Source organism: Topomyia yanbarensis, chromosome 2, assembly GCF_030247195.1.
Source record: "Topomyia yanbarensis strain Yona2022 chromosome 2, ASM3024719v1, whole genome shotgun sequence".
Taxonomy (NCBI): domain Eukaryota; kingdom Metazoa; phylum Arthropoda; class Insecta; order Diptera; family Culicidae; genus Topomyia; species Topomyia yanbarensis.
The window spans coordinates 89,003,172-89,030,335 of record NC_080671.1 but is presented as its reverse complement, the minus strand read 5'-3'; the positions used below and the strand labels follow the sequence as shown (position 1 = coordinate 89,030,335).

General features: G+C 41.3%; 2 protein-coding genes across 11 annotated transcripts in view; one reads left to right on the top strand and one right to left on the bottom strand.

The window, feature by feature from the left end:
* LOC131678789 (dnaJ protein homolog 1) overlaps positions 1–27,164 on the top strand; it is a 276,420-nt gene that overhangs the window by 211,192 nt on the left and 38,064 nt on the right. The window lies entirely within an intron of this gene.
* On the bottom strand, positions 15,467–16,461 carry LOC131678791 (collagenase-like). Its single transcript, XM_058959099.1, has 2 exons — positions 16,001–16,461; positions 15,467–15,945 (listed from the first exon to the last, which is right to left on the bottom strand). The coding sequence occupies exons 1-2, from the start codon at positions 16,422–16,424 to the stop codon at positions 15,536–15,538; spliced, it is 834 nt and encodes a 277-aa protein (XP_058815082.1). The 5' UTR covers positions 16,425–16,461; the 3' UTR covers positions 15,467–15,535.

The following is a 27,164-nucleotide window of genomic DNA, read 5'->3' as shown; positions in this document are numbered from 1 at the left end:
AATTGAATTTATCTCGCAGGGCCAACAAGCTCAAATGGAATACTCCGTCGTTTTGAAAAATCTACTCAGCCATGGACATTGATGGCCCCAAGAAGACGTACGGTAGGGCCCCAAGGACGTAGCCAGCCATATAGGTTTTTCGATTGATCGCACTGATACCGCGCCGGTGTTTTGCACTGGCACGGTGTCAATGGAACAGTCCAGTGAAAATCGAGTGCAGGCTTGAATGTGTGCGTGTAGTTTCCCTAGCTGTCAGGTAACAGCTGATGTTTACATTTTTTTATCTCACAAGTTTGTTTTTCTTTTAACCTTCTTTAGGTGTAAACTTTTTGTAACGAATAAGGTGTTAGCGGGTCATATTGACCCGGATTTTGAACTCAGTTTTAAGACACCTTTTCAGTCAAATCTACACACCAAAAAAATCTGAATTTTATCGTTGACGTAATTGCAAACATGACACAATTCAACAAACCGTAATTTACGATATGATGGAAAATTACCGTGTTCCGTTTAATTTTACATGAAACATATGCTCTACATGCGCAATGACATAAAATTACACTTCCTACCATTCAGAACAAACGCTGTATGTGGAGTAAAATTACATGATTTACGAAATTAAACGTCATGTAAAATTAAAATCAATCGTAAAACTAAGTCATTTTTGATGCTCGTATATGTCAGGGTCAGGAGACGTGAATTTACACTATTTTTTCTAGGTGTGTATATGTACTTGTATCCAAACTGTTTGTTTGATCCCGATCCCTCAGTCTTTTGTTAGTGGTACAGTACGTCAACAAAAAGTTAAAATTATGCGTTTTCGTTTTTTCTTGGTGCTACACCGGTGTAGTGCAAAGAAAGAGATAGACTGATTACACCCAAGTTTGAATGAGTGTAGCACCGGTGTAGTGCACTGTCAAAATCGACAATGCCATTAGTTACATGCAGTTTCTATGGAGACCTTCATACACATCGATGCCACGGAAAATTTTGAGTTGCGAAACGAGAAAGTTATTCAATTTATCCCGACGAACGGTGAGGTGAGTTGACGTTTTGTTGCGCGTTGAAGATTCGTTTGAATCGTACTATACCTGATTCACACCTCAGACGGCAAATTGAAACGAAATCCAGTCATTTGCATCAACATATTACACATAACAAACATCACCACGAGCGCTCATCGCGAGTGAAGCTTTTCGGATAAGCTGAGTGTACGTAACTAGCGAATGGCCAATTTACGAACAGCGCCGATTTACACTCGTGTCTTAGCGAACAGAGTACAGGAGAAACACATGTTCGATTTTCCAAGAAGTAACTCACCGACTGGGGAGAGAGAGAGTGCGAATGAAGCGTTAAATCGAAATACATCAACTATCTCGTTCCCCACTTCTCAACACACCACCAGTTCTCCACCATCCACACAGACTGGCAATTTCTGCATGGCAGTCGGCAAGCTGGCTGTGAGTCGAGACTTGGTGCTCCTCCCTAGGAGGACAATCTGGGCGGCAAACTTCAGATTGTCTAATTCACCGAGCCCTTGGGCTCGCTTATGCCATTCAGCACCACGACCCGGCTCCCTTGTGACGGTTAGCACCGCAACTTCGTTCTCGTACAATTCAGCACCATTTACTCGTTGACCTCCCGACTTGTTCGCGAACTACTCGGTCCAGTCCCCGATGGTGGACTTAGCATATTCCGACGGAAAATTCCCCCGCAAGAGAAGTCCTCCTCGAAACCGAGTCAACCATCCAGGTTTCGAGGTCAGTTTGGCAATTCCTGTGGAGCTGGGCGTCCGGTTCGCTGGTGTCCCGACGACCCGCGACTGGTGATGTCTAGCCGCGGTCTACTCAGTTTAGTCCCCGGCGGTGAATCTAGCTTACGCGGACGGAGAGTTCTGCGGCGAAGGAAGTTCTCCCGATACCGATTCTTCTTTGGTTTTAGCACCACAATTTCTTGAGCCCTTTGACTCCCTCTTGTTCCATTTCGCTAAACTTCCAAGATGAGCCATTCAGCTCCCGCCTTTACTTGTTTGTGGACTACTTGGTCTAGTCTCTGACGATGAATCTAGCCTACTCCGACGGAGAATTCCCCGGCGAAAGAGGCTCTCCCGAAACCGAGCGGTAGATTTCTGCCGATTCCGATGGTCATTTCTGTAAACCATTTAGCTTCCTGCTTCGTCCCGATATACTCGAATTAGTCCCGAGCAGTTGACCTAGCCTACTCAACGGATCAGCTAGTAGGTGCTGAGGTCCGTCCACCGATTCCAGGTGGAGCATAGCTTCCGGTTCACTGGTGCTCCAGGGACCCACTGCTAGGTATTCGACGCGGTCTACTCGATCTAATCCCAGGCGGAGGATCTAGCCTACTCACGAGCTATCCGGTTGAGTGTCAAGGTTGATCCGGCGATTTCGGTAAAACCTGACATCCGGTTCACTGACGCCCCGATGGCCTAAATTCGGTGCTACGTCACATACTACTCAACTGGTTTCTGGCGGTGGACCTAGTCTACACAGTCGGAGAGTTCCCCGGCGGCGGAATTTCTCTCGAAACCCCATTTTGTGGCTTCTTGTTGGTCCTTCTTGTTGGCAACTTCCTCTGCAGCTCGTAGAGTATGCTCGTAATCACTCTGTTCACAGCGTCCCAGGTTTACTCGTCGTGGCACATCTCTTCGACGATATTGTAAATTGTCACACCAGGTATACCCCTTTCGAGCTTCTTCGAACCTAGAGCATTCGAAGACCACGTGTTCCGGTGTCTTCTGCATGGTCGCACACTCTGGGCAAAGGGGTAACGAAGCATGTCCAAACCGATGCAAGTACTTCCGGAAGCATCCGTGCCCGGACAAAAATCGCGTCAAATGGAAGTTTTGGATGAGTCGGTGGGTTCACCTTTCTTTCTCTGCGTTGTCCCACTCTTGCTGCCATTTAACTAACGAGTCCGCTCGAACCAGTCTATTTGCGTTACGTGCATTTCTCCGCTGGAAGCATTCCACGTCCTTCGCCAGGGTGATGCAGATGGGGATCATCCCGACGATAACGCATACTGCCTCCGACGATATTGTTCTGTAGGCACTCGCGACTCGAACGGCCAGCAGCCGGAATGTCCTGTTCAGCTTTTCACGGTTCTGCTTGGTTTTCAGCGCTGCACCCCACACAGGAACCCCATATCGGAGTATCGATGACGAAACAGTAAAAAGCAGACGTCTCCTGCTGCTTCTCGGGCCTTCGCCGACTTTTCGCAAGCGTTGTCGACGTGGTTGTTGAAGCTCAACCTGTCGGCGATTATCATGCAATCACGTGCCTGCGACGTCGATGCAATTACGTGCCTGCCGACGTCGATCTGTATCCGCTGAACCGCTTTGCAGTTGCTGACCAACAACATCTCCGTCTTGTGGTGGGCTATTTACAGCTTGACCCCGTTCATCCAGCTCTCGATTGCGTCTATTGTCTCCGTCACGGACACCACCCCATCTTCAAGTGTTTCACCCTTCACCGTCAGTGACACATCGTCCGCGAGACCCTCGATTTTCACTTTCCTGGGCAACCGCAGTGTTAGGACTCCATCGTACATCCCCGGTCCAAAAAGTTGGACCGAGAATGGAGCCCTGGAGAACGCTCGCTGTGACTCGCATTGACTTCTACCCTTCGCTCGTCTCGTACAGCGGCACTCTGCTCTGGAAGTAGCTCTACAGGATCTGGCATAGCTAGTCAGAAACCCTCATTCTGTGCAGCGATGTCTGTTAAATACATTCGTCTCATCTATCGTGACCACCGCGCACTATCGATCTTCTTTACGCTTCTATTTAGATGCCTTCTCGGCACTCTCGAGCACTGCCCGTATTGCATCCACTGCCAATGCTCCTTTGCGAAATCCGAACTGCACCTTGGACAGTCCGCGCTCGCCTTCCGTAAATTTTGTCAACCTGTTAGGGACGATGTTTTCCAGGAGTTTTACGAGTGTATCCAGCAGGCATATGGGCCTGTACGAGGCCGGATCGCCCGGTGGCTTCCCTAGCTTTGGCAGCAACACCAGCTTCTGGACCTTCCACATTTCGGGAGAGTTGCCTTCGTTTAGACTTCTCTGCAGCACCATCCTGAACATATCCGGATAGCCAGGATCGCAGCTTTCAGCACCACGTTTGGTATTCCATCCAGACCGGGGGTTTTCTTTGATTTCAGGCGCTTCGATGCTTCTGCGAGCTCGTCATTAGTCACTTGCCAATCGTCCGTGTTTGTTCCTTCTTCTTCGCCGTACGGTGTTGGTGGCCAGACAGTTGGATAGTACTTCGGGAAAAGACCCTCAACGACTGTCTTCAGTTTAATCGGGCACATTTCGGCAGGCGTCGTCGACCCTTCATTTTCGTCATTACGACTCGATACGCGTCACCCCAGGGATTGGCGTCTACTTCTCGGCACAGCTCCAATCTGACTTGCTAAGTCGGATCTAGCTTCCCGAAACGCTGCCTTGCGCTATCTATTTATCTATATAAAAGTCCATGTTTGTATGTATGTATGTGGACGCCCAAACGGCTGAACCGATTGCCGTATAAAATTATACATAGTAAACAACTGTTATGGAGCGTGTTTGTGTGCTATTGGTTGGGGATTATCTGCCCGCCAGATGGCGCTTCGGAACAAATTGTGTTTTACTCCTATTTCGTTGAAAGTCGCAGCAACGCGCGACGGGTATTAGCTAGTCTGCTATGAAAAGCATACGACGCACAGAGGCGTAACTACTACCAAATCCTGGCCAAAACAACAAAAAATGATTTTTGGTGTTTTGGTAATTTTTTCGACAATATTGTTTTTCAAACCATACTCTAATGAATGACTAATCCCATTACCGCTTTTACAGCTGTTGAAAAATGGTATGTTTTTGCTGAAATACTGCCTATAAGTAACAAAGGCTTTGCTGAGGCCAAACAAAACATCTAGTAACAAGAAGAATTTGATTAGGTAATGTTTGAAGGTGTACAATTATTTATTTGTTGTTTCCGTAAGTATTTTCAGTTCTATTGTAATGTGGACAATTTATTTGAATCATAATTATGTTGATTAAAAAAAGTGTCTACAGTTAAGACCTTTTTTTATTAATCTATCCAATCCATTATGGCTATTGAAGAATGTGAAATATAACTAACACGAATCTTACTATATAAATAGCCACGCATACAAGATGCCTACTAAACGCATGTGTATCGTCATTCGTTCAGGTTGTATCTGTTGTGAATTTGAATACTGTATATCAATGTTTTTTTTGTGCATAAAAAGTTTATTCAGATTTTAATATAGATTACTCACAGACATCTGACTTACGGTATTAGGAAATGTAGGAAAATTTTTTTTACAATTTAAATCTTCAAAAAATGTTCATTATTGATAAATTAATTTTTTTTGTTTCATATAAGTATGCCATTCTTGAACCATCCACAACGAGGTTATTTTCTAGGTACTGATAGAAGCTTCAAAAGGCTCACAAGAAAATATCGGTTTTAAATTCTGGAACAATTTCCTGTTCATCTACGATAAGTTTGACAATTTAGATAATGAGCTAGCGGAAGAACTTTATTGCACTAAAGAAAAACTAGCCTAAAAATTAATAGTATCACTCGAAACTATTAATTTTATATAAGTTTTGTAGACATTAGGGCGACTCGAATCCAAAACCGAGTGAATAAAGGAGCTATAACCTAGGCTCACTAGCCAGGGCAGGGCTAAATACCTCTGCCTCATTTCAGGAACCAAAGGAGTGACATTAACCCTCTTAGAAAAGTCACTCCCAACGATTTATCAAACCCCCACCAAATTGAAATGGTTGTGTACGGTTGTCCACGTTTCTTCCTTATTTAAGGTTCAAAATGATTCGTTGATTAAATTCTTCATTAAATGAATAATTTAATTGCCGTATAATTTTGAATCATCTTTATTTTGTACGCTGCACAGTTGGCCTGGCCGCTTTAATGGGGTGTACCGCATTAGGCATAAATACGTTTGGCATACGGACGTTAGGCATAAAGACGTTTGGCATAATGGACGTTAGGCATAATATACGTTAGGCATAATGTACGTTAGGACAATGGACGTTTGGCATAATGGACGATTGGCATAATGGACGTTAGGCATAAATTATCATATTGAAGAATCCTTTAAGGAAATAACTTTTTGGTGGTGATAGCCTCGGGTGGTAAGAGCGCAAATGTTTAATTTTATTTAAATTACTTTGGAAGCTGACAAAACTAGATCAACATTTTATTCTGTTGTATATACCTCAAGAAATCTTCACTAAAATAAAAGATGCAGAACGAATGAACATCGATTGAACGAATAAACAAATTGCACATCTCTAAAATAAGCTAAATACTCTTGTTTAAAATCAGTCTATTTTGTATGAATAGAACACATCAACCCCCCATGTTGTTTGTAAACAAAAACATTTCTAAGCTTCTAAAACTTTTAATTTAGGCAGAATTTACTCACAAAAATAAGGAAGACCAGTAACTGGGACTATTAGAACTTAGAACTGAAGTTATTGCTATTAGTCTGATATAACTCTGCTGGAGCAGTACCACCAGAGATATTGACAGTTAGCGTTGATAAATGAAATTTTGATACATCTTCATTTTTTTCCATTATTATTGAAAACTGCTACAGCGTATCTTCGACGATCTTTTCTTAGCATATAGAATATTGAAAATTTTCTAGGAGAATTGTGCTTAGAACCGGAAGGTAAATATTGAGCAGCTTCCAGCACTGCGAAAGAAGTATCTTTCAAAGCGACTTTTTCATGTGTCTTGAACCCTGTGAACGCTAGAAAAAAGTTGGGCATGTAAGGATTAGCTTAGATTAGTTGTTCATGCATGCATGGTGTAATTGTCCAAGAAGAAAATATATCACCTAGAAGAACAGCTCATGAAAGAAAGAATGATGCAATTTACTAATTCAGTCAACGAATATACGAATATTGCTGGTTCTATATTGATTATCTCCCACATTCTTAAGCACAGTGACTGTATTCTCGAGACCATCACAAATAGAGCTACGGAACTCTTTGATGTGAGAGTTTATTCCTGTACTGTGATGAGTTACCGAAACGAAAAAGGTATCGTCACAAACGTAGAATCCGTAGCCTAATGTGGATCCTGTACATAACAGTGCCAGTTTCCATTGGATCCAAAATTTATTGTCTATTCATTATTTTTTCCCATTTTTTTGTTAACAACTTATTGAGTCAATTTGTTAAATGTGGTAACGGCATTTAATTAGCGAGGGACTGGAAGGTGAAGTATATTTTTTCAATATTAAGAGCCTTAGTACTCAAGATAGAGCAAGGAGTTGAAGGAAGAAAGTTTAAAAAAGCGTAGAAAGGGTCATATGAGCAAGCTTAGAGTTTCCCGGCGACTTAACCCTTTGTTTGCTACCGCAGTCAGGATCTTTTGGCATTAGAAATGCGAATCACCTGAGTCTACGGTATGCCCGGACGAGCGTAAAGTAACTTTGTGTTTCATGCTGTCGGAACCGATCTTCAATTCCTTGCTCTCCCTTGAGTACTATGGCTCTTAATATTGAAAAATAAGCTTCACCTTCCAGTCCCTTGCCAACTAAATGCCGTTACAACAGTCTGTTCATTGTTTTCCTTTTTTTAAATATTTGGATGCAGCTATATTGGTAATACACTCTAAAAGGCTAAGAATATGCTTGTATCAAAACTGAAGGGATGTTTTCTTCATCTCGTCTATAGAAAAATAGAAAAAAAGCTCTACACTTGTAAAACCCTTATATCTCGCATGGTATTTTTCATTTTGGAGTCTCTCGCTAGAGTTATGCGAAGGTATGGTATAGCAATGCGTCATTTTTTCCTAACCTAAAAGAAACAAACGAAATCTCTAACGAAAGCCTTGCGATTATTGTTATATTTTTGTGAATTATGCCTATCGTCCATTATGCCTAACGCGCATTATGCCAATCGTCCATTATGCCTAACGTATATTATGCCAATCGTCCATGATGCCTAACGTTCATTATGCTTAAGCTGACCAACCGTACGGAATTTGGGAGGACAGTACGGATTTTTTGTCGTGAGTCCGGAAAAAAGTATTTGCACGGATTTGTCCGGAATTTGCACGGAATTTTCAACCTCGGTGGAAGTGGAAGTACTTCCGGGACATCAAAAAATCTTCCACAAATGGAAACAGACTAAATAATGTTGCAAACTAGTTTCCCAGGTTCCAAAAATGTAATTAAAAGCACAAGGAAACCAGTGAACAAGCGTGCTAAAAATCGATTTTTGTAAATTTTCTTATAAACTTTGGGACTAAGTAAACTTTAAGATTTTTTCTAATATTAAAGAAAAAATTGAATTTTTTTAATATTAAAGAAAAAAATGAACTATCCGCCTCGACTATTTGTTTAAACCGTTTTCTCAAGTTGGTTGGTATTTTGAAATTCAGTGTCTAGCAGCCGCCAAGTCGTTCTATCTAAGTCGCAATTTTCTTGATTATTTTTCGTTTTGAAAAGTATAGTGCTCGATGTACACATTTGATTCAAATCAATTAGCCTCCTATGAAGGTATCCGTATGATACATGTTCTATTTTAATCTTTTTCGGAACCAAATTATTATCGCTGCAGTTCGACTGTTTTCTGTAGTTCTGAAACATAATACGAATAAAATCTGCAGTAGGAACTTTTTTCAAATTTTCCGTTTACATATATAGATTAATAGGTTTTTCCTTTAATTTGATTTGAAAGGTTGAACCGAAAATTTCAACATACTCGAAGAACATTAGATACAGTAACGAGGCTGTTAAGTGCAATAGAGTATTTAATTTTACGTTAGATTTTCAGCCTGATGAGCTGATCGGGCAGCTTGCTACACACAAGGCACACGATGAGCATAAGTGCAAAATGCATGGACACTTATTTTTATATTCGGTAATCAATTTCTTCTTGTGCAAAGAAGCAGTTTTTTTACTATAATATTGTGCGTTTATAAAATTATGGCATAATAGAAATTGTGTTGTATATCAGGCTCGTTTCTATCAAAAACCGTTCATATATACTGCTGTAAGTTGTCGAGAAGAGAATTTTTTACTTCTTTTTCAGTTATTGGGGTGATTTTATTTTACATGGAAGCCTCTTTGGCCATAACCGGAAACTCTAGTGATATGGGAGAACTTACTCTCTTCTAGTATCTGAACTATACATTGCAAATTAAGTATCAGCTTCAGGGTCCGCTCGCGATAACTCAAGAATACACGCAAATATACGAATAACCACACGGTTATAAAATCGAATTTAAGTTTCATACACGCTAGCACACGCGACAAACACGTTGACATACAAACGCTTGAGCCTTTCGCGATCATCCACGCATACCTACGCTTACGATCTTGATAACAGGATAACACTCCGGCAGGGATGCATGAAACACAGCACGAAAGCCTAAGACGAGCTGAGAGGCCGCTTTGAACGAACGAAATGCAAAAAGCACTGACAACGCTCGTGCTAAGTATCCGTCGTGCTCGAGCTGTAGGATTCGAAGAGCTAGCACAACGGGTTAGGACGATGAGCTAGCTCGGCAAGCTGGCACGATTTTGCTCAATGAATTAGCACGGTAAGTCTACCCGATGAGCTAGAACGGTGCAGTAGAGTAAGCCATTAAACGAAAGAATAGGACAAAGCGAAAAATATACGCTGGTAAATGTGCGACAAGTTTCTGCAAAAAAGGATGCAAGCATTGTTATTCACATTAACGCGTTGTATTTTTTCTACTTTGCTATAGCTCGAAGCAGCGGTGCTCGTGCTACTTGCTAGCTCAATGAACTTAGCTCTGATACATTATGAGCCAGTGCACAGGAATAGTACACGATGCAGCACCGTTCTTGTGCATGCCTGCACTCCAGTGAACGTGAACGCGATCGCAAGAATGAGCCTTCACACGCTCGTGTACTTGCGATCATGAATTAATTACGTCCTGAAGTTCTTCCTCTTGGCTCTAGCAGCAGGTCCTATGCCCTCAGCTGGACCAATCAGAAAAAAATGACGCTCATATCCACTAGACAATACGTTCAATGGAGACATGACCGAGAACTCTAGTGATAGAGTTGATAGTGATAGAGATCTTACTCTATTTAGCATCTGAACCATGCACTGAAAATTAAGTATTAGATTCACGATCCGTGCGATCATCCAAGAACACACGCGAATATGAAATGGATACCCGGTTTTAAAATCGAATTTATGCATGCGAAGTGACACGCCAACACACGCGACATATAAACGCCCACGCAATCGAACACAATAACATACAAACGCCCGAGCCCTTCGCTATGGTACACAAAGACGAACATACAATCGCGATCATCCACGCACAACTACGCCCAAGATTTCGCTAACACAAAAACGCCCCCAATAATTTAGTGACCCCTACACTGCCGTTCTACGCATAATTGTCCCATGTTGCTTTTTGGTTATTTTCACTTTTTTTAACCAAACAGTCCTTTTTGATGTATATTTTCAGAAAACACATCCAAATCATAAAGTTTGTTCGAAGACTTCGTGAAAAAATACCAAGTCTGTTTGTCCCACTGTTGATATTCTACGCATAATTGTCCCACTAACAAAAATCCCAAAAAAGTGCGCAATAAAAAAATTACGTAGCGTTTAGTTAAGAAGTACATTACGCTAGATGTCGGGCACTGAAAAAATTGATGGAAAAATACAGGATCATTAAAAATGGCAGTGGCAATATTAATCACAGCAGTGAGAACAATCCTGTAAAGCTCTTCATTACTATCGTCGCTTGCATAACATGGCGAACGCATCTAGGATAATGAGCCTATTTTCGCAATGTTTCTATTATCACGCTACCCATTTGAAGCCATTGGTTAGTGCAGCGTTTGCTATCTTTGTTCAACAAACTGGATCAAATGGTAGGGCGACAATTGGAGCACTCGATTGGAACTTTAGTTGCGATCAAACACTAGCATTTCATCGTTTTTAGGCCATTTGTGTTATTAGATTGGTTCTTAAGAACGAAACAAGGTTGTGAATGCCAAATTAATGCACTCCATCGAGTGTAGGCAGAGTAATTAATGATCTTGTGAGGTACCCTTCTAAATAGTGTAAAAATAGGTACTTTACCCTATGTCCAATTTTGATAAAGCAACAAATCTCCCGAGTAACAGAAAAACTCACGACATACACTTTTGTAAAAAAATGAGTTATGAGCATCATTTACATAGATCGTTATGGGACTGATATGCGTAGAACTTTCCGGTTTCCGCTCGATTTCTCGGCATATCAGTCCCACTTAACATTTTTCTTAAAAACTAACGTTAATTGAATCTCTATAATAAAAAAAACTGGACTGATTATAATGAAAACGATTGCCATGAACGTAATTTTGGACAATAAAGCTTTATTTGTTACACCGTATCCCTCCAGATGGCTAATACAATTTTCATCTTCAATCGCGTTTTTCTCAGTTGCCAGTTTTGCAACATGGGACAATTGGGCGTAGAACGGCAGTACAGCACTTCGAATCCCATTAACGCGGTCTCAAGTACACACCAATAAACGCTCATTCCCACGCGATCGTAAAGCCCATACGCCCGCATAACTGAACCGTACACTTGATATCACAATCAGAATCATGGCCTGCTGCAATTTAACTTAAGCAGTTATGAGTGATTCTGATGGGGAGCCCTTCCGTGAACTCAGCTCTACAGTTCCAGAAGGACAACTCTCGAAAAATAAAGAAAGAAAACAAAATTCAAAATATCTATAAGAATCACATTCCGTAATAAAATTATGTTTTTGTCTGCCAGTTAGTATGAAATTTAGAAACATGTTTAAAGCAGTTACAAGAAAAACATCTTTACCAATCACTTCTCCGCGATGCAACCACAACAAATGTTTCCATTCTCTTTAGACTTTCGTTGACAAAAAATAAGTTTTCCAAGAATGAGTTTTTTTTTGTAGTTTTAACTTTTTTAACCCTGCAATTTTTTCTCGAAGTGTTTTGCTGCACAAAATACAGATCTCAAGCCAATTTTTTAGTAAACCCTGTAAAAACTCTTAGGCCCTTTTAAAGTATTGCGCTTGAATCGAAATGCTTTGCTTTGTCGTGCAAAGTGCTCAGAGCCTGTGCTGGTAAAAAGTTTAATGTTTCATCGGTCTTTTGAGATTTTAAAGATTTTTGGGTGAATTTTGGAGGAATTACTGTATTGTAGAATCTGTTGGGAAGTGCCAATTTGAACAATAATCGCTGTAATACTTTAATTCTTGCCAAAGTGATCGTTTAGTGAATATGAAAAACAAAAGAGGAACTCTGGTCAAAGAACGTGACTTCGAGTGACTTTATATTTGTCTGAGCTTTTGGAATATTTACATACAGGTTTCATAGCTTAGCCTTGCGAAAGTCACCTCTATTAGATGCTATCATATCAGACATCCAATAATGATAATTTTCGATAGATTGCGCCAGGCAAATAAAATCATGTTGCAGAACAATCTACAAGTCGCTGATCGTGACGCGTTAGAATCAAATTCAATATCCTCGTGTTTATGGATAATGGCACAATCGAGATTCGACTGCACGATATGGCACCTCGAATTTGTGATACGGTCTTTAAAAATGTCACTGTACAGAAAAGTGGAATCGTTACAAAGGACACTTGAAAAAACTAATTATTCCTAGATATTTCAATAGTGGTTACGCGGTAAGTTTGCGTTCTTCCACCTGGACCAACAATACAAAACACGACAGTATAAATCTACAAACCACGCTTGGCAGTTATTAAAGCTTCGCGAGTGGAAGACCCCCTAAATAACAAATGTACATGGAGAAAACTGATCAGGATACTAACACAGGAACTCTGACATATAATTTCTGTGCTCCATCAATTTCATTGAATTCAGAAAATATTTCGATGATAGAGTTTTTGAAATTAGGGTCATTTGCTTCTCTTTGTCGTGGTAGAAAAATCTCTTTTGAAAAAACTCTAACCAACCCTGTGTGCGGGGATTGGAATTGAACCAATTGATTTACCAAATACGCTGTGCCAACCCCTAAAACCATTGTTAAAAATCCCATTACCTGTTGTAAAATATAGTAAACAAGAGAAATACTAAACAGTCTAAATTTAGTGTTCTAAATTTTGAGATAAAATATGTACGGATTTTTCCTAGCCCACAGTTGGTCAGCTTAATTATGCCTAACGTACTTATGCTTAACGTATGTATGCCTAACGTACTTATGCCTAGCGTATTTATGCCAATCGTCGCGCACCCGCTTTAATGATTGTGTCACATTCCATATGTGTCACAAACAGTAATATTGACAAGAAAAATTGTAAACTTCATTTTTCCAGGATCCCTACATGTATTGGCTGTGTATGTGTAGACTAGACTAGACTAGGAAAACGCACTGGATGGGACAAAATTGAGTGTTTGAAGGGAAACTCGTATTGGGTGAACATTGGTGTTTAATTACGTCTTCCTCGACAAGAATAGTCTGTCTGTTCGGCTATTGTACTGAGAATCGTGAGAATGACTCATGCACAGTCCATATGAACTATGAATCAAATGCTCAATCAAAATATTTGACACAATGTACTGCCTATATGTTTGAGTAAAATTCATTTGAAATTGAATGAAAATGTACATTCCCGAACTGTTTTACTCACAAGTGGGTATAAGTAGAGTTCAGGTGGGTGTTACGGAAAAAAAAAAGCTTTTTCTGGGATATTCGTCATCTTTCCATCGCTCGCTTGAAAGTTGGATGAATCAAGTTACAATTTTGTGAAAAAACTAAATAAATTAATATTAAAAAGCTGATAAAACCGGCTCAAATTTAAAAAAAACTGGAAGATTTTCCAATTTGTCTGTTTGACTGGATTTTGTAAAAAAAATCTGGAAGAATCCAATTTAAATTGGAAGGCTGGCATCGCTGGTGTAACGTAAGGTAACTGCTCCCTAATTCAGCTTAGCTCCTCTATTCATCTTATTTGAGCACATTAGTTATAGCAGTATCTCGTCGCTGTTGCACTATCTTATGGCAAGCGACATTTAGCACTTTTCGAGGAAAACGATTTTTAAAGTTTGAGATAAAATATTTTGAAATTTATAAATGTTAGAAGCTTTTCGGGGAAGGCGATCGAGGCTTCTATCGTTTCTGTAGTAATCTCTCGATTTATGCGAAGATTGGTTGACTATATTTATAGTTTTTGCTTAAAATGTAAACCAAAGTCGCTCGCATACGTGTCATAAGTGTGTATTGATGATATAAATGTATAACTTGTCACAGATTTGCACAGAAGATTTAATATAAAAATGAGCCATAACTGATTCGTAAAATTATGCGTTATAGATCACTATGCCCAATGTTATTCTTTTCCATGCGGTAGTAGCATTATCAGGTTACAAAATGATGGTATTGGAACTCAAAATATTCTCAATTTTCCTCCTCTGTACGGGTAAAACAATGAATAAAAGTTGGTTTCATCAACAATTTAGTGACAATATATATCGAACAAGGTTATTGTTGACAGGCGACTAGACAAAAAAAAATATTCTTCTTGCATAATCCATCATTACATTTCGTGAGTCAATAAGGTATATATAGGTGTGGCAGAACACACGGTTCGCTAGTGTTGGTAACCAAAAATATGTAAACAATTCAGAAGCACAACGGGTCGACGTCATATCGTTCACACGATTCAATAGGAGTAGAACGAACGGTATGACGAAAGCAAGTCAATTTATTCTGTGATCACTCACACCACTCATGTAAGTTTCATCATACGAATACCAAAGTGCCATCTTCGCCATACCTGTAAATACTACATTGCGTCACCAGCGAATGGCTAATTTACGAACAGCGCCGATTCATACTCGTGCGTTACCGAAAGCAGTACAGGAGAAACACATTTTCGATTTGCCAAGAGGTAATTCACCGAATGGGGGGAGAGAGAGTGCAAATAACGCATTCAAATCGAAATATATCAACTATCTTGTTCCACACTACACTTCGAGCACGAGCAGTAAACTGTCACTTACAGCACTAGCACATCTGCTACGAAAAGCATACGACGTGAGGGATGTCTTCTTGTGAAAATCAGCAACAGTGTTGACCATGGGTTTGCTTAAAAACACAAATAGTGTTTTAGCTTGTAAAGTTAACGTCAATCTGGCGCTTGCTTTGACTTGTCACTAAGTTCGTGTCGGATTCTGATGAGACGGAGTCGAAACGCAAATTCTATTACTAATGGGATTTTTTTCCACAAAGAAAATTCGGAAAAACGACTTTTGCTATTTTGAAGGGTACAAAACCTTTTACTGAAGGTATGTTGAACGTATAATCATTGCTAAGACTCGTTTCTTACAGATTTTTGAAACAATCTGAGAATTTGTTGTACTGCCGACTCATAGGAACATTCTTCGGAAACGATAAAATACCCGGTTAAGCTTATTGTTTTTATGAGACATCCATTTATATCATTATCCATCATTTCATCAGTCTTCCAAGTTTGCCTTTTTAAATACCGGTATGCTCATTTATCCATCCGCGGAAATGCGTGGTACGCACATAGCCCGAAGGATGCCCGGATGTGCATCCAGCGGACGATACAAACGAAACCACACCGATCTGTGTGCTTCCGTGCTCATCGATAGTCAGCGGACCGCCGGAGTCACCGCTACAAGTGCTCTGGCTGTCAAAGTCGGCTCCTAAGCCGCAGATCGTCGAACCAACAATAACATCCGGACCGTAAACACCCTGGCACTGACCGTTAGATATGATTCGGATGTTTACCCAGTTTTTGGTCGGTGACACTCCACTTCCCGGAGCATCACTGGCAACTCCGAAACCGGAAACCGTAGCACGATAACCCTCGAAGCTTTCACCGGCACGGTCTCCGCTTGGTAGATTGACGGGTTGAATATTCTCTGGAAATTGACGAAAGAGTTTAGCTTGAATTTCGCTTACAAAGGACGTACTTACGTGAGTAACCAACTGGGTCGTTCAGACGAACCAAACCAATGTCGTTGTTCAGATTGTTCGGATTGTATGCGTAATGAACAATGAAATTATTCGAGTATCCGCGAACTTCCGGCGAGGCATGGGCAATCGATCCCATGGAAACCTCAAAACGCTCTACACCAACGATGCAATGGGCAGCCGTCAGAATCCAGTAGTTCGAAATGATGGATCCTCCGCAGGCCAGAGCACCGCCACCGGGCATGAACCCAATTAGGAATACCTGATACGGAAATTGTCCCGGCGAGGCTGGGAATCCGTTTACGATTCGAACGTGACTTTTTTGCGCAGCATCATGAGCCTCACGCATAGTAATCGGAGTTTGATAGCGGAGCTGGGCAGCCTGGGACAGTGCCACGAAGGCCATTAGCGCTAAGAACAACTTCATTTTGACACACCTGTTGATTGTCCTGAACTAAAGAGAACTAGACCGTGCCATTCTACAGGCTGCTTTTATAAAGCTTATAATTTTTGGATTGAGATTAGATTAGTTTACTTATGCAACTCATGGTCTACCCTGGTGGGAAATTTTGGCAAATCTTGATTCTATGGAGTAGATAATGCATTGCAAATAAATGGAATAAAATGTGTATGTGTGAAATAATGGAATTGATGAGTATTTCAGCGGAGTGTAATTTAGTTTATAAATCTACAACTCTGATTCCTATCAAGTACATCACAAAAAAGTTCACGAGTATAGCGAATGTTGCGATTACTAGATTTAGTACTTCAATCAAGTTAAGTGGGTTTTTCGATCCCGTCTATGTTTGAACCAAAATAATAACTTTTAGCCTCAGGAAGTTGTCTTCATTAAACTGATACAGGATTTTTGGCCCATTTTCACCCTATTCCTATTGTCATCCTAAACATTTGAACTCGTTGGTTGGGACAAAGGTCAAATTCTCTTTTAATCGTTTTGTCTCAAATTTTAGGGTCAAAATTGCTTGGCTAGAATGTTCACTTTGCTCAAAAGCGGTGAAAGACATTTTTAAGGCATTCAGGCTACAAATATTTTATCTCTCTTCTATGAAAAGTTAGTGTTGGCGCCCTCTATGTGGTTACATGTGGATTAACCAAAACATGATTCGTATTATTTAATTTAATTCTTCTGAATAAGCTGAAGCTAAACCTAACCATTATTTCCCAAAAATATAAAGTTCGTGGGAATCGAGTACTGATACACAACCATTCACTGCAAGGCCCAATGCAAAACTGCCTCAGACATCACTTCGTTAAAAGTTTAATAACTTCTTTTAACAAGGCCGGATTGACTAGCAATCTTCGACAAAGTTATTGACAATTAAATTATCTTTCTTATTTTCATTTACAGTGACAACAGGGTGCATACACCTAGCGGCGAAAATTCGAGCTAATGGGTTTTCTCCATATAAATTGTCGAAAAATCCCATAGGGGAATTATAGTTAAAACCGACACCATAAGCTTAACACTTTTTCTGGGATACCACAAAATTAATAAATTTATTATTTCTACGCAGAATTCTTCTTCAGAAAATTCTTAACAAGACTTACATTTGTCAGCGCTTTAAAATATTTATTTCATTAAGAATCATTGGTTGCAAAACTTGGAAAGCAAAGTGACTTCTTCTAGGCACTGCGGGTAAAACCGACACCCCATAGGGTTAAGATCGACACCCCCTTTAATTTAATTTCCCTCCACTTTTTTTTATTAAACATGTGATATATGAGTAATAAAGTTTGAATACGTGTAATGAAAACATGTGCTTTTTGTAGCTTCATCATGTAGTGTAACGTACTCGAAGAACATTAGATACAGATAGGGGGCTGTTAAATACAATAGAGTATTTATTTTACGTTAGATTTTTAGCTAGATAAACTGATCGGGCAGCTTGATACACATAAGGAACATGATAAGCATAAGTGCAAAATGCGTGGACACGTATTTTTTTCATTCAGTAATCAATTTTTTCTTGTGCAAAGAAGCTGCTTTTTTACTATTATGCTGTGCACTCAGTGCATTGTGCAGCTTCAGGAACGTTTATAAAATTAATAATAGGATAGAAATTGTGTTATACATCAGGTTCGTTTATATCAACGGAAGACACAGGTTTGACAATCTTTGGATCAAGAAACCGTCCATATTTACTGCTGTAAGTTGTCGTGACAAGATTATTACTTCTATTACAGTTATTGGGATGATTTTGTTTTACGTGGGTGCCTGTTTTGCCATGGCTTCTGGAAAATTACTAGACAACACGTTCCATGGCGACATAACCGGGAACTCTAGTGATATCACTGTCTTCTAGGATCTGAACCATACATTGAAAATTAAGTATCAGATTCAGGGTCTGCACGAGATCATTCAAGAATACATGCTAATATGCGAATAGCCATACGTAAATAAAATCGAATTTATACACGCAAAGTTACATACACGCGAAGTTACATACACGCTAGCACATACGACAAACACGTTAACATACAAACGCTTGGGTGCTTCGCGATCATCCACGCATACCTACGCCTACGATCTTGCAAACAGGATAACACCCCGGTGAGTAAGTTAACGTTTTAGCACTTATAGATTTACAAACGCGGTGTCAAGAATGACCCTACAAATGCTCGTGTTCGCGCGATCATTAATTGGTTACATCCGGAAGCTCTTCCTCTCGGCCCTATCAGCCTAGACAACACGTTCCATGGCGGCATGACCAAGAACTCTAGTGATAGAGTTGATAGTGATCAGTGCTGCAAAATTTCAAAATCAGGTACCTATTTCTGCTTGAATTTACCGTAACCAATATTCAGATTCATCTTCTCCTTCATTCATTAACTTTCCAACTAACTGAAATTTCATGCCGAATCGAATGCTTGAGTGCAGAGGAAATATAAATTCCTTCACCAACCAAAGCATTCATTTGTTATTATGTGGACAGTTTGAAGGCAGAAGTTGGCATCTTCTACATTTTCGAGCATAAATGAATTGCGAAATTCATATCTGGTGCACTTTTGCTCTATAATCCCTCTCAGAGCTAGCATAGAAACAAAATTCAGTTTGCTTCCGAAACCGATCATGTCCGAACCTGAATGCGCTGCGTCGGGAGAACAAATGACGAGGGAAACGAAGCAATTATTTCATTCATCACGATGTGGATGAATTGAATTTCGTTTCCTTTCAAGTTCACGCAGGGATGTCAGTTTTTTAAGCTCCGATAATGATAGAGAACTCACTCTCTTCTAGCATCTGAACCATACACTGAAAATTAAGTATTAGATACACGGTACGCGCGATCATCCAAGAACACACGCGAATATGCGAATGGACACTGATTTTAAAATCGAATTTATACATGCGAAGTGACACGCTAGCACACGCGACATACAGGCGTCCACGCGACAAACAAACGCCCACGTGATCGAACACGATAACATAAAAACGCCCGACCCCTTCGCGATGGTACACAAAGACGAACATACAATCGTAATCATCCACGCACAACTACGCGCAAGATTTCGCAAACTCAGAAACGCCCCAATGCACAGTGGTTCAAAACAGCGTTTTGAGGTACTTAATTCATTGGAGTCAAAACTGTCCATATTAGCGATTTAACATATTTTTTTTTTTAAGAAATAATTAGAGGGCGTGATTAAATTTTGTAAAGATTCGGAGACATTAATTAGAGTTATTTTATGTGGTAGTAGAGTTGGGCATTTTCAACGAGATCATATAATATAATAGTTAAAACTAGAAAAGGCAAGAAGAGCTAAATGCTTCATGAAGATATTTGGGGGGGGGGGGGGGGGGGGGAAGGGGTGTTACTTCTGTGTATAAGAGTCAGGGGAAGTAGGGTGGACAAACATGGCAGGGGGAGAACATTATTTCAGTTTCAGACTTCGGGAGATCAACGGATGGATTACAGAATCAGGGTGGCCTTCATCAGGAAGAATCATGTACTGGGACGCCGGGTGGTCGTTCTTAAGATGGCAGGGGTTTCTCCAGACGATTTCGTAGTGCGGCTCAGATGTTGATCGGCTACATTTCGAGTTGTGCGTGTGATGTTCGTGCTTTAGGTCCCGTGTTTGTTGGCTCATTTGACAGGGATGTTTTGTGTCGCCTTGGAGTCGCATCAAACCATCGTGGGTGTATGGTACAGGTGGAAGAGAGCGTTTCTGAGAATGATAAGGAAAAGGGGCAGTTAAAGTTGGATATTGATGGTTTTTATGAAGGTGTATATAAGGGACATATAGAGGACATCGCGGCTTGCCAACACATCTCGAACCGGGACGTTGGGTGGTCTTCCTCGGGCCCGGAGGGTGTCCATAAGCCGAGACCTGGCGAAACTGTACTCGGTGCACGCCCAGACTATGTGCTCTATATCGTGATAACCGTCACCACAAGCGCAGATACCACTCTCCACGAGCCCAATACGTCGGAGATGTGCATCCAGCGTGTAATGGTTCGCCATGAGTCGAGACATCACACGAATGAAGTCACGACCCACATCCATCCCCTTGAACCAAGGTTTCGTCGATACCTTAGGGACTATCGAATGTAGCCACCTTCCTAGCTCCCCATTGCTCCACGAGGTTTGCCAACTTTCGAGGGTTCTCTGATGAGTAATACTGAAAAATTCGTGGAAGCAAATTGGTCTTTCAAAAACGTCACCTTCAATGGCACCCACCTTAGCTAAGGAGTCCGCCTTTTCATTGCCCGGAATGGAGCAATGAGAAGGGACCCACACCAAGGTAATCTGGAAAGATTTGTCAGATAAAGCACTCAGTAGCTCCCGTATTTTCCCCAAAAAATACGAGGAATGCTTTCCATGTTTCATCGAGCGAATAGCGTCAATAGAACTCAGACTATCCGAGACGATGAAGTAATGGTCTGCGGGTAATGTGTCAATGACTCCAAGGGTATACTGAATAGCAGCTAGTTCTGCGGCGTAAACTGAAGCAGGGTCACTGAGTTTGTAGGAGGCGGTGAACTTTTGATTGAAAATACCGAAGCCAGTGGACCCTTCGAGGTTTGATCCGTCAGTATAAAACATCTTAGAACAGTCGACTTCTCGGAATTTATTATAAAAAATATTTGGAACCACTTGTGGGCGTATGTGGTCCGGAATTCCACTAATCTCATCTTTCATGGATGTGTCGAAGAAAACAGTAGATTCAGAAGAATTTATGAAATGCACACGGTTGGGATTGTAAGAAGAAGGATTAATATTTTGCGCCATGTAGTCAAAGTACAGGGACATAAAACGGGTCTGAGAATTGAGCTCAACAAGCCTTTCGAAATTTTCAATCACCAACGGGTTCAAGATATCGCATCGAATGAGCAATCGATATGAGAGTTCCCAAAATCGATTTTTCAGCGGGAGAACGCCCGACAGGACTTCGAGACTCATCGTATGGGTCGACTGCATGCACCCTAAGGCGATACGCAAACAACGATACTGAATTCTTTCGAGTTTGATGAAATGTATGTTCGCGGCGGATCGAAAGCAGAAGCATCCGTATTCCAGTACCGACAGTATCGTTGTTTGATACAACCTAATTAGGTCTCCTGGGTGGGCACCCCACCACGTTCCGGTTATTGTACGAAGAAAGTTGATCCTTTGTTGGCATTTCTGTTTCAGATACCGAATATGGCATCCCCAAGTACCTTTCGAGTCGAACCAGACCCCTAGATATTTTACTGTGAAGAGCTGAGCTATAGTTTGACCCATTAATAGAAGCTGTAGTTGTGCTGGTTCACGCTTCCTAGAAAATACAACTAGCTCAGTTTTCTCCGTGGAGAATTCGATACCCAGCTTAATAGCCCATGCAGACAAATTGTCCAAGGTATTCTGTAATGGTCTTTGTAGATCGACAGCTTTGGGTCCCGTAACAGACACCACGCCATCGTCTGCAAGTTGTCTTAACGTGCAGGAATTGTCAAGACATTCATCAATGTCGTTGACGTAGAAATTGTATAACAGGGGGCTTAGACATGAGCTAAATCTAAATCGTGATGTCGATAAGTCACCATGCGAAAAATGCATGTGCTTTTCCGACAACAAGTTTAGTAAAAAGTTGTTTAAAGTCGCTGAAAGACCATGCTGGTGCAGCTTCTCTGAAAGAATGTTGATAGAAACTGAATCAAAAGCCCCCTTTATATCTAGGAACACTGATGCCATCTGCTCTTTACTAGCATAGGCCATTTGAATTTCGGTTGAGAGCAACGCAAGACAATCGTTCGTCCCTTTGCCTTTGCGAAAGCCAAACTGTGTATCTGACAGTAAGCCATTTGCTTCGACCCAATTGTCGAGGCGGGATAGGATCATTTTCTCGAACAACTTCCGGATACAAGATAGCATTGCGATCGGTCGATACGAATTGTGGTCGGAGGCTGGTTTTCCTGGTTTTTGGATGGCGATGACCTTCACTTGCCTCCAATCGTGTGGGACAATGTTAGCCTCAAGAAACTTATTAAATAAGTTCAACAAGCGTCTCTTGGCAGAGTCTGGCAGATTCTTCAACAAGTTGAATTTGATTCTGTCTGGCCCTGGAGCTTTATTGTTACACGACAAGAGAGCAAGTGAGAACTCCACCATCGAAAAAGGTGTTTCGTTCGCGTTATCGTGACGGGACGCGGCGCGGTAGATCTTCTGTGCCGGGGCGGAATCCGGACAAACCTTCTTGGCGAAGTCGAATATCCAACGGTTTGAATATTCCACGCTCTCATTAGTACTGTTTCGATTTCGCATACGTCGGGCTGTTCCCCAAAGAGTGCTCATCGATGTTTCTCTCGTTAATCCGTCGACGAACCGGCGCCAATAACCGCGTTTTTTGGCTTTCATCAAACTCTTCATTCGCTTGTCTAACGTCGCGTACTGTCGAAAACTAGCGGGTAACCCGTCGTTCCGGAAGGTCTTAAACGCGGCGGCCTTCTCTGCGTACACGTCTGAGCACTCTTTGTCCCACCAGGGATTGGGAGAACGTTTTTGTATGTTCGCGCCGGGTACTGGCTTAGTCTGAGCTTGATTCGCGCTGTCGAGAATCAAGCCAGCCAAAAAGCTGTACTCTTCCTCCGGAGGAAGTTCTTGAGTAGATTCGATGTTGTCGGATATCGCGGCAGCATAGCTCTTCCAATCGATATTTCGTGTGAGGTCATACGAAATATTGATTGTTTCCAATGGCCTTGAGCCGTTATTGATTGAGACTACGATCGGCAGATGGTCGCTACCGTGGGGATCAGGGATTACCTTCCACGCGCATTCTAACTTTAGCGAGGTCGAGCAAAGGGATAAATCTAATGCGCTTGGGCGCGCAGGTGGGGGAGGAATCCGTGTCATTTCACCCGTGTTTAGAATTGTCATGTTGGAGTTGTCGCAAATATTGTGAATTAAAGAGGAACGGTTATCATCATAAAGGCAACCCCATTCCGTACCGTGAGAGTTAAAGTCGCCTAAAACTAGTCGCGGTGCAGGCAGGGATTCTATGATGTCATGTAGCCGGCGATGCCCAATCGCGGTGTTGGGGGGAATATATATGGAAGCTATGCAAAGATCTTTGCCTTTGGTTGTTACTTGACAAGCGACAACTTCAATACCTGTTATCGAGGGAAGGTTAATTCTGTAGAAGGAATAGCGCTTTTTGATCCCCAAAAGCACTCCTCCATAGGGGGTGTCTCGATCCAGGCGAATAATATTAAAGTCGTGGAAGTTGAGATCTATGTCGGAAGTTAACCAAGTTTCACATAATGCAAATGCATCGCAACTCAAATTATTTATTAAAATTTTGAAGGAATCGATTTTCGGGATGATACTTCTAGAACAGTTGTAGAACAGTGATCAAATCCGTGACCTCGTTCGATGAGTTAGCCATCGAAGGATACAATCGCTGAAAGGAGGGGCCATTTAGCAGTCAACTGCTTCAAAAATGTTCTTACTGTAGGGAGAAAAGCTAACATAAGACTTTTAATTGGATCAGTTATATTGAAAGTTTTTATTATCCAGTCCACAATGTCCGAGAGTTTGATAATTCCAGTGCCGCGATTATTCTCGAACTGAAACAGAGGAACACTTGGGATTTTTGATGTTCCGGGAAGTGCTGGGAACTCCTTCTCTGAGTTTAATCCTCCGAGACCAGGAGCTAATTGCTTCGGTTTGGTTGCAACACTTCCAATAGATGTGACTTTCGGAGTCCCGTCAAGGGATACCTTCTGGCCTTTACAACGAACTTTAGGAGAGGAAATGTTCCTCCTCTTCCTATAACTTCTAGGCGCCCTAGTAGATGTTCCCTCTTGTGGGTCATCAGCCTCGCCCTCGTTAGGAGGCAAGTGAGCATAGATGTTTGTTGAGGTTGGTGGTGTAGCTTTCTTTAGCATTTCTGCGAAAGAACGTTCGGATCGTCCCGCAAGGGAACGTTTTAGTTTATCCCCGCGTAGTTTGTACGCGGGACATGCCGAGATATCATGCAGATTCTCTGCACAATAAGGACACTTCTCAGCATTCTTACTGCACGAATCATCTAGATGATTCTCCCCGCATTTTCCACAGCGGGCCTTATTGCTACAATGGGTGGCTGTGTGACCCAATTGTTTACACTTTGTGCAATTCATGACCCGCGGCACAAACAGACGCACAGGCAGACGAACCTTGTGCAAGAGGACGTAATTTGGCAAAGCGGTACCAGCGAAGGTCAACCGATAAGAGTTTGATTGGGGGTACGTTTTTGAACCATCCCCCGCAACTACTACTGAGTGCAAACGCTTGCACTCGAGTATTTTCACTGGCTGAAGTATGCGGTCTCTAAAACGGCCAACCCCGTACTGCAGCAGATCATCGCATGTCAAACTGTCATCGGTGACAACGCCTTCAGACTGTACTTTTACAGCTGGAATATACACGTGATAGTCCTTCGTAAAGTGCTCGCAGCAAGCAATATCGTTTGCCTGCTTTGAGTTAGTCAGCACGACCCTCAGCCTGTCTGAGCGGACCTTTTTTATTTCGGTCACAGCCGAGAACCGTTCCGTCAGGTCTTTTGAAATCTGTAATAGATTCAGCGATTTTGTTTTGGGCCGAAAGAAGACCACAAAGGGACCGGTCGAGAGCTCTGGATATTGTTTGGGTCGGGGGAGAGCCTTAGGAGTCGACTCGATCTCCATTTGGCCATCCGGGGAGGAAGCCATCGACACCGTCAATGCACGGGGTCAGCACCCGCGCAGACGGGAAAAAGCCGTAAATGTATCAAAAAGGTAGATTTCACTTATCTGTATACTCGTTTCCCACGACGCACCAGTCCAGCTTAAATAGCTGGTTATTGTTCAATCCTCGCTTTACGAACAAAAGGTTGAGGAATGTGGCCTAACGGTTAACACAAGCACAAAAGAATAAAAGTCCAAACCTCGAAGAGGCAGAGAATGGCAAAATAACCTTGAACGCGGATTACTGCACTGTTCTTTTTCCTACAGACCGAAAACAAAACACTTCTATCTCGATCGAGCGATGCGTAGAGACTGATTTAACATATTCTACGGTGTGTGTGTATGTAAAAAGCGCCATCTTTTGGCAATATTGCTTTTTATTAAAATTGATCATAGTAGGCTACAGAAAATTTAACTTTTGAACCGAAAGAGATAGCGCTTGGCTGTCTTCGACAAAGTTGTAGAGGATAGTATTTTTGTAAATTTTGCAGAAGACATGTTGTCTCTGTCACTCATAGTAATCGAGTTATGAGAAGTTCTCTATGGTGAACTGCTTTATTTCCTATTTTTACTTATAACTTTTTTTATTTCAGATTTTTCGCATTATCAATGTTCTAAGGTATTTTTTATCATCACAAAACACACAACTTTTCCGAAGAGACCAGATAGCTGTGAATGCTGTGTAAAGACTTATAGCTGGTTTTGATTTAATTTTGGCCTGTTTTCGAACCCGTGTAACTTCACTATCGGCAAAAATTGTAATTATACTAGCAATTATTATAATAGGACAGGGTTTCACCTACAAAACGAAGGTAAAATTGTTTGTCCATAATCACCCGTTCAAAAGTTATATACTTTTGAAAAAATTATGTCTGGCAGTTTTGAAGTCGAGCGTATGGCTTACTGAACGAGTAGGCGCTGGTGTTCAAAGACGCTTTCGCTTGATTTCCTGAGTGACGCGCACTCTGTGTACTAGCGCGTCTGCCGGAAGGTTAACACTGATTTTGAATGATTTTCGAATGGGTGATATACAATTTCATCTCGGTCCGATTTACCGCATGAATTTTAGTTTCAGGATATGGATATAGAAGTAAAAGATACACATTTTCCGTATAATTGCTGCCTCAACCTGCTGGATATTCTCAAATATTTCAGACTGTGGTGAAGGCAGCAATTTTATGCATCATCTTTTTGCCCTGAAGCTAACATTCATACGATAATCTGGACCGAGATGAAATTGTATATCACCCGTTGGAAAATCATTCAAAATCAGTGTTAAACTTCCGGCAGACGCGCTAGTACACAGAGTGCGCGTCACTCAGGAAATCAAGCGAAAGCGTCTTTGAACACCAGCGCCTACTCGTTCAGTAAGCCATACGCTCGACTTCAAAACGGCCAGACATAAAGTTTTCAAAAGTGTATAACTTTTGAACGGGTGATTATGGACAAACAATTTTACCTTCGTTTAGTAGGTGAAACCTAGTTCTATCAGAATAATTGATGGTATAATTGCAATTTTTGCCGATAGTGAAGTTACACGGGTTCGAAAACAGGCCAAAATTAAATCAAAATCAGCTATAAGTTTTTACACAGCATTCACAGCTATCTGGTTTCTTCGGAAAAGTTGTGTGTTTTGTGATGATAAAAAATACCTTAGAATATTATTAATGCGAAAAATCAGAAATACAAAAGTTATCAGTAAAAATAGGAAAAAAAAGTTCACCGTAGAGAACTTCTCATAACTCGATTACTATGAGTGACAGAGACAACATGTCTTCTGCAAAATTTATAAGAATACTCTCCTCTACAACTTTATCGCAGACAGCCAAGCGCTATCTCTATAAATATTGCCAAAAGATGGCGCTTTTTACATACACAAACATTGTAGAATATGAGAAATCGATAATATGGACAGTTTTGACTCCAATGAATTAAGTACCTCAAAACGCTGTTTTGAGCCAC

What these genes read in the sequence shown, in the direction of transcription:
- LOC131678791 (XM_058959099.1), bottom strand. Translation starts at nt 16,424, where the DNA reads ATGAAGTTGTTCTTAGCGCTAATGGCCTTCGTGGCACTGTCCCAGGCT. An exon ending in CGACCCAGTTGGTTACTCAC is followed by an intron (nt 15,946 to 16,000) that starts GTAAGTACGTCC and finishes GTCAATTTCCAG; the next exon opens with AGAATATTCAACCCGTCAAT.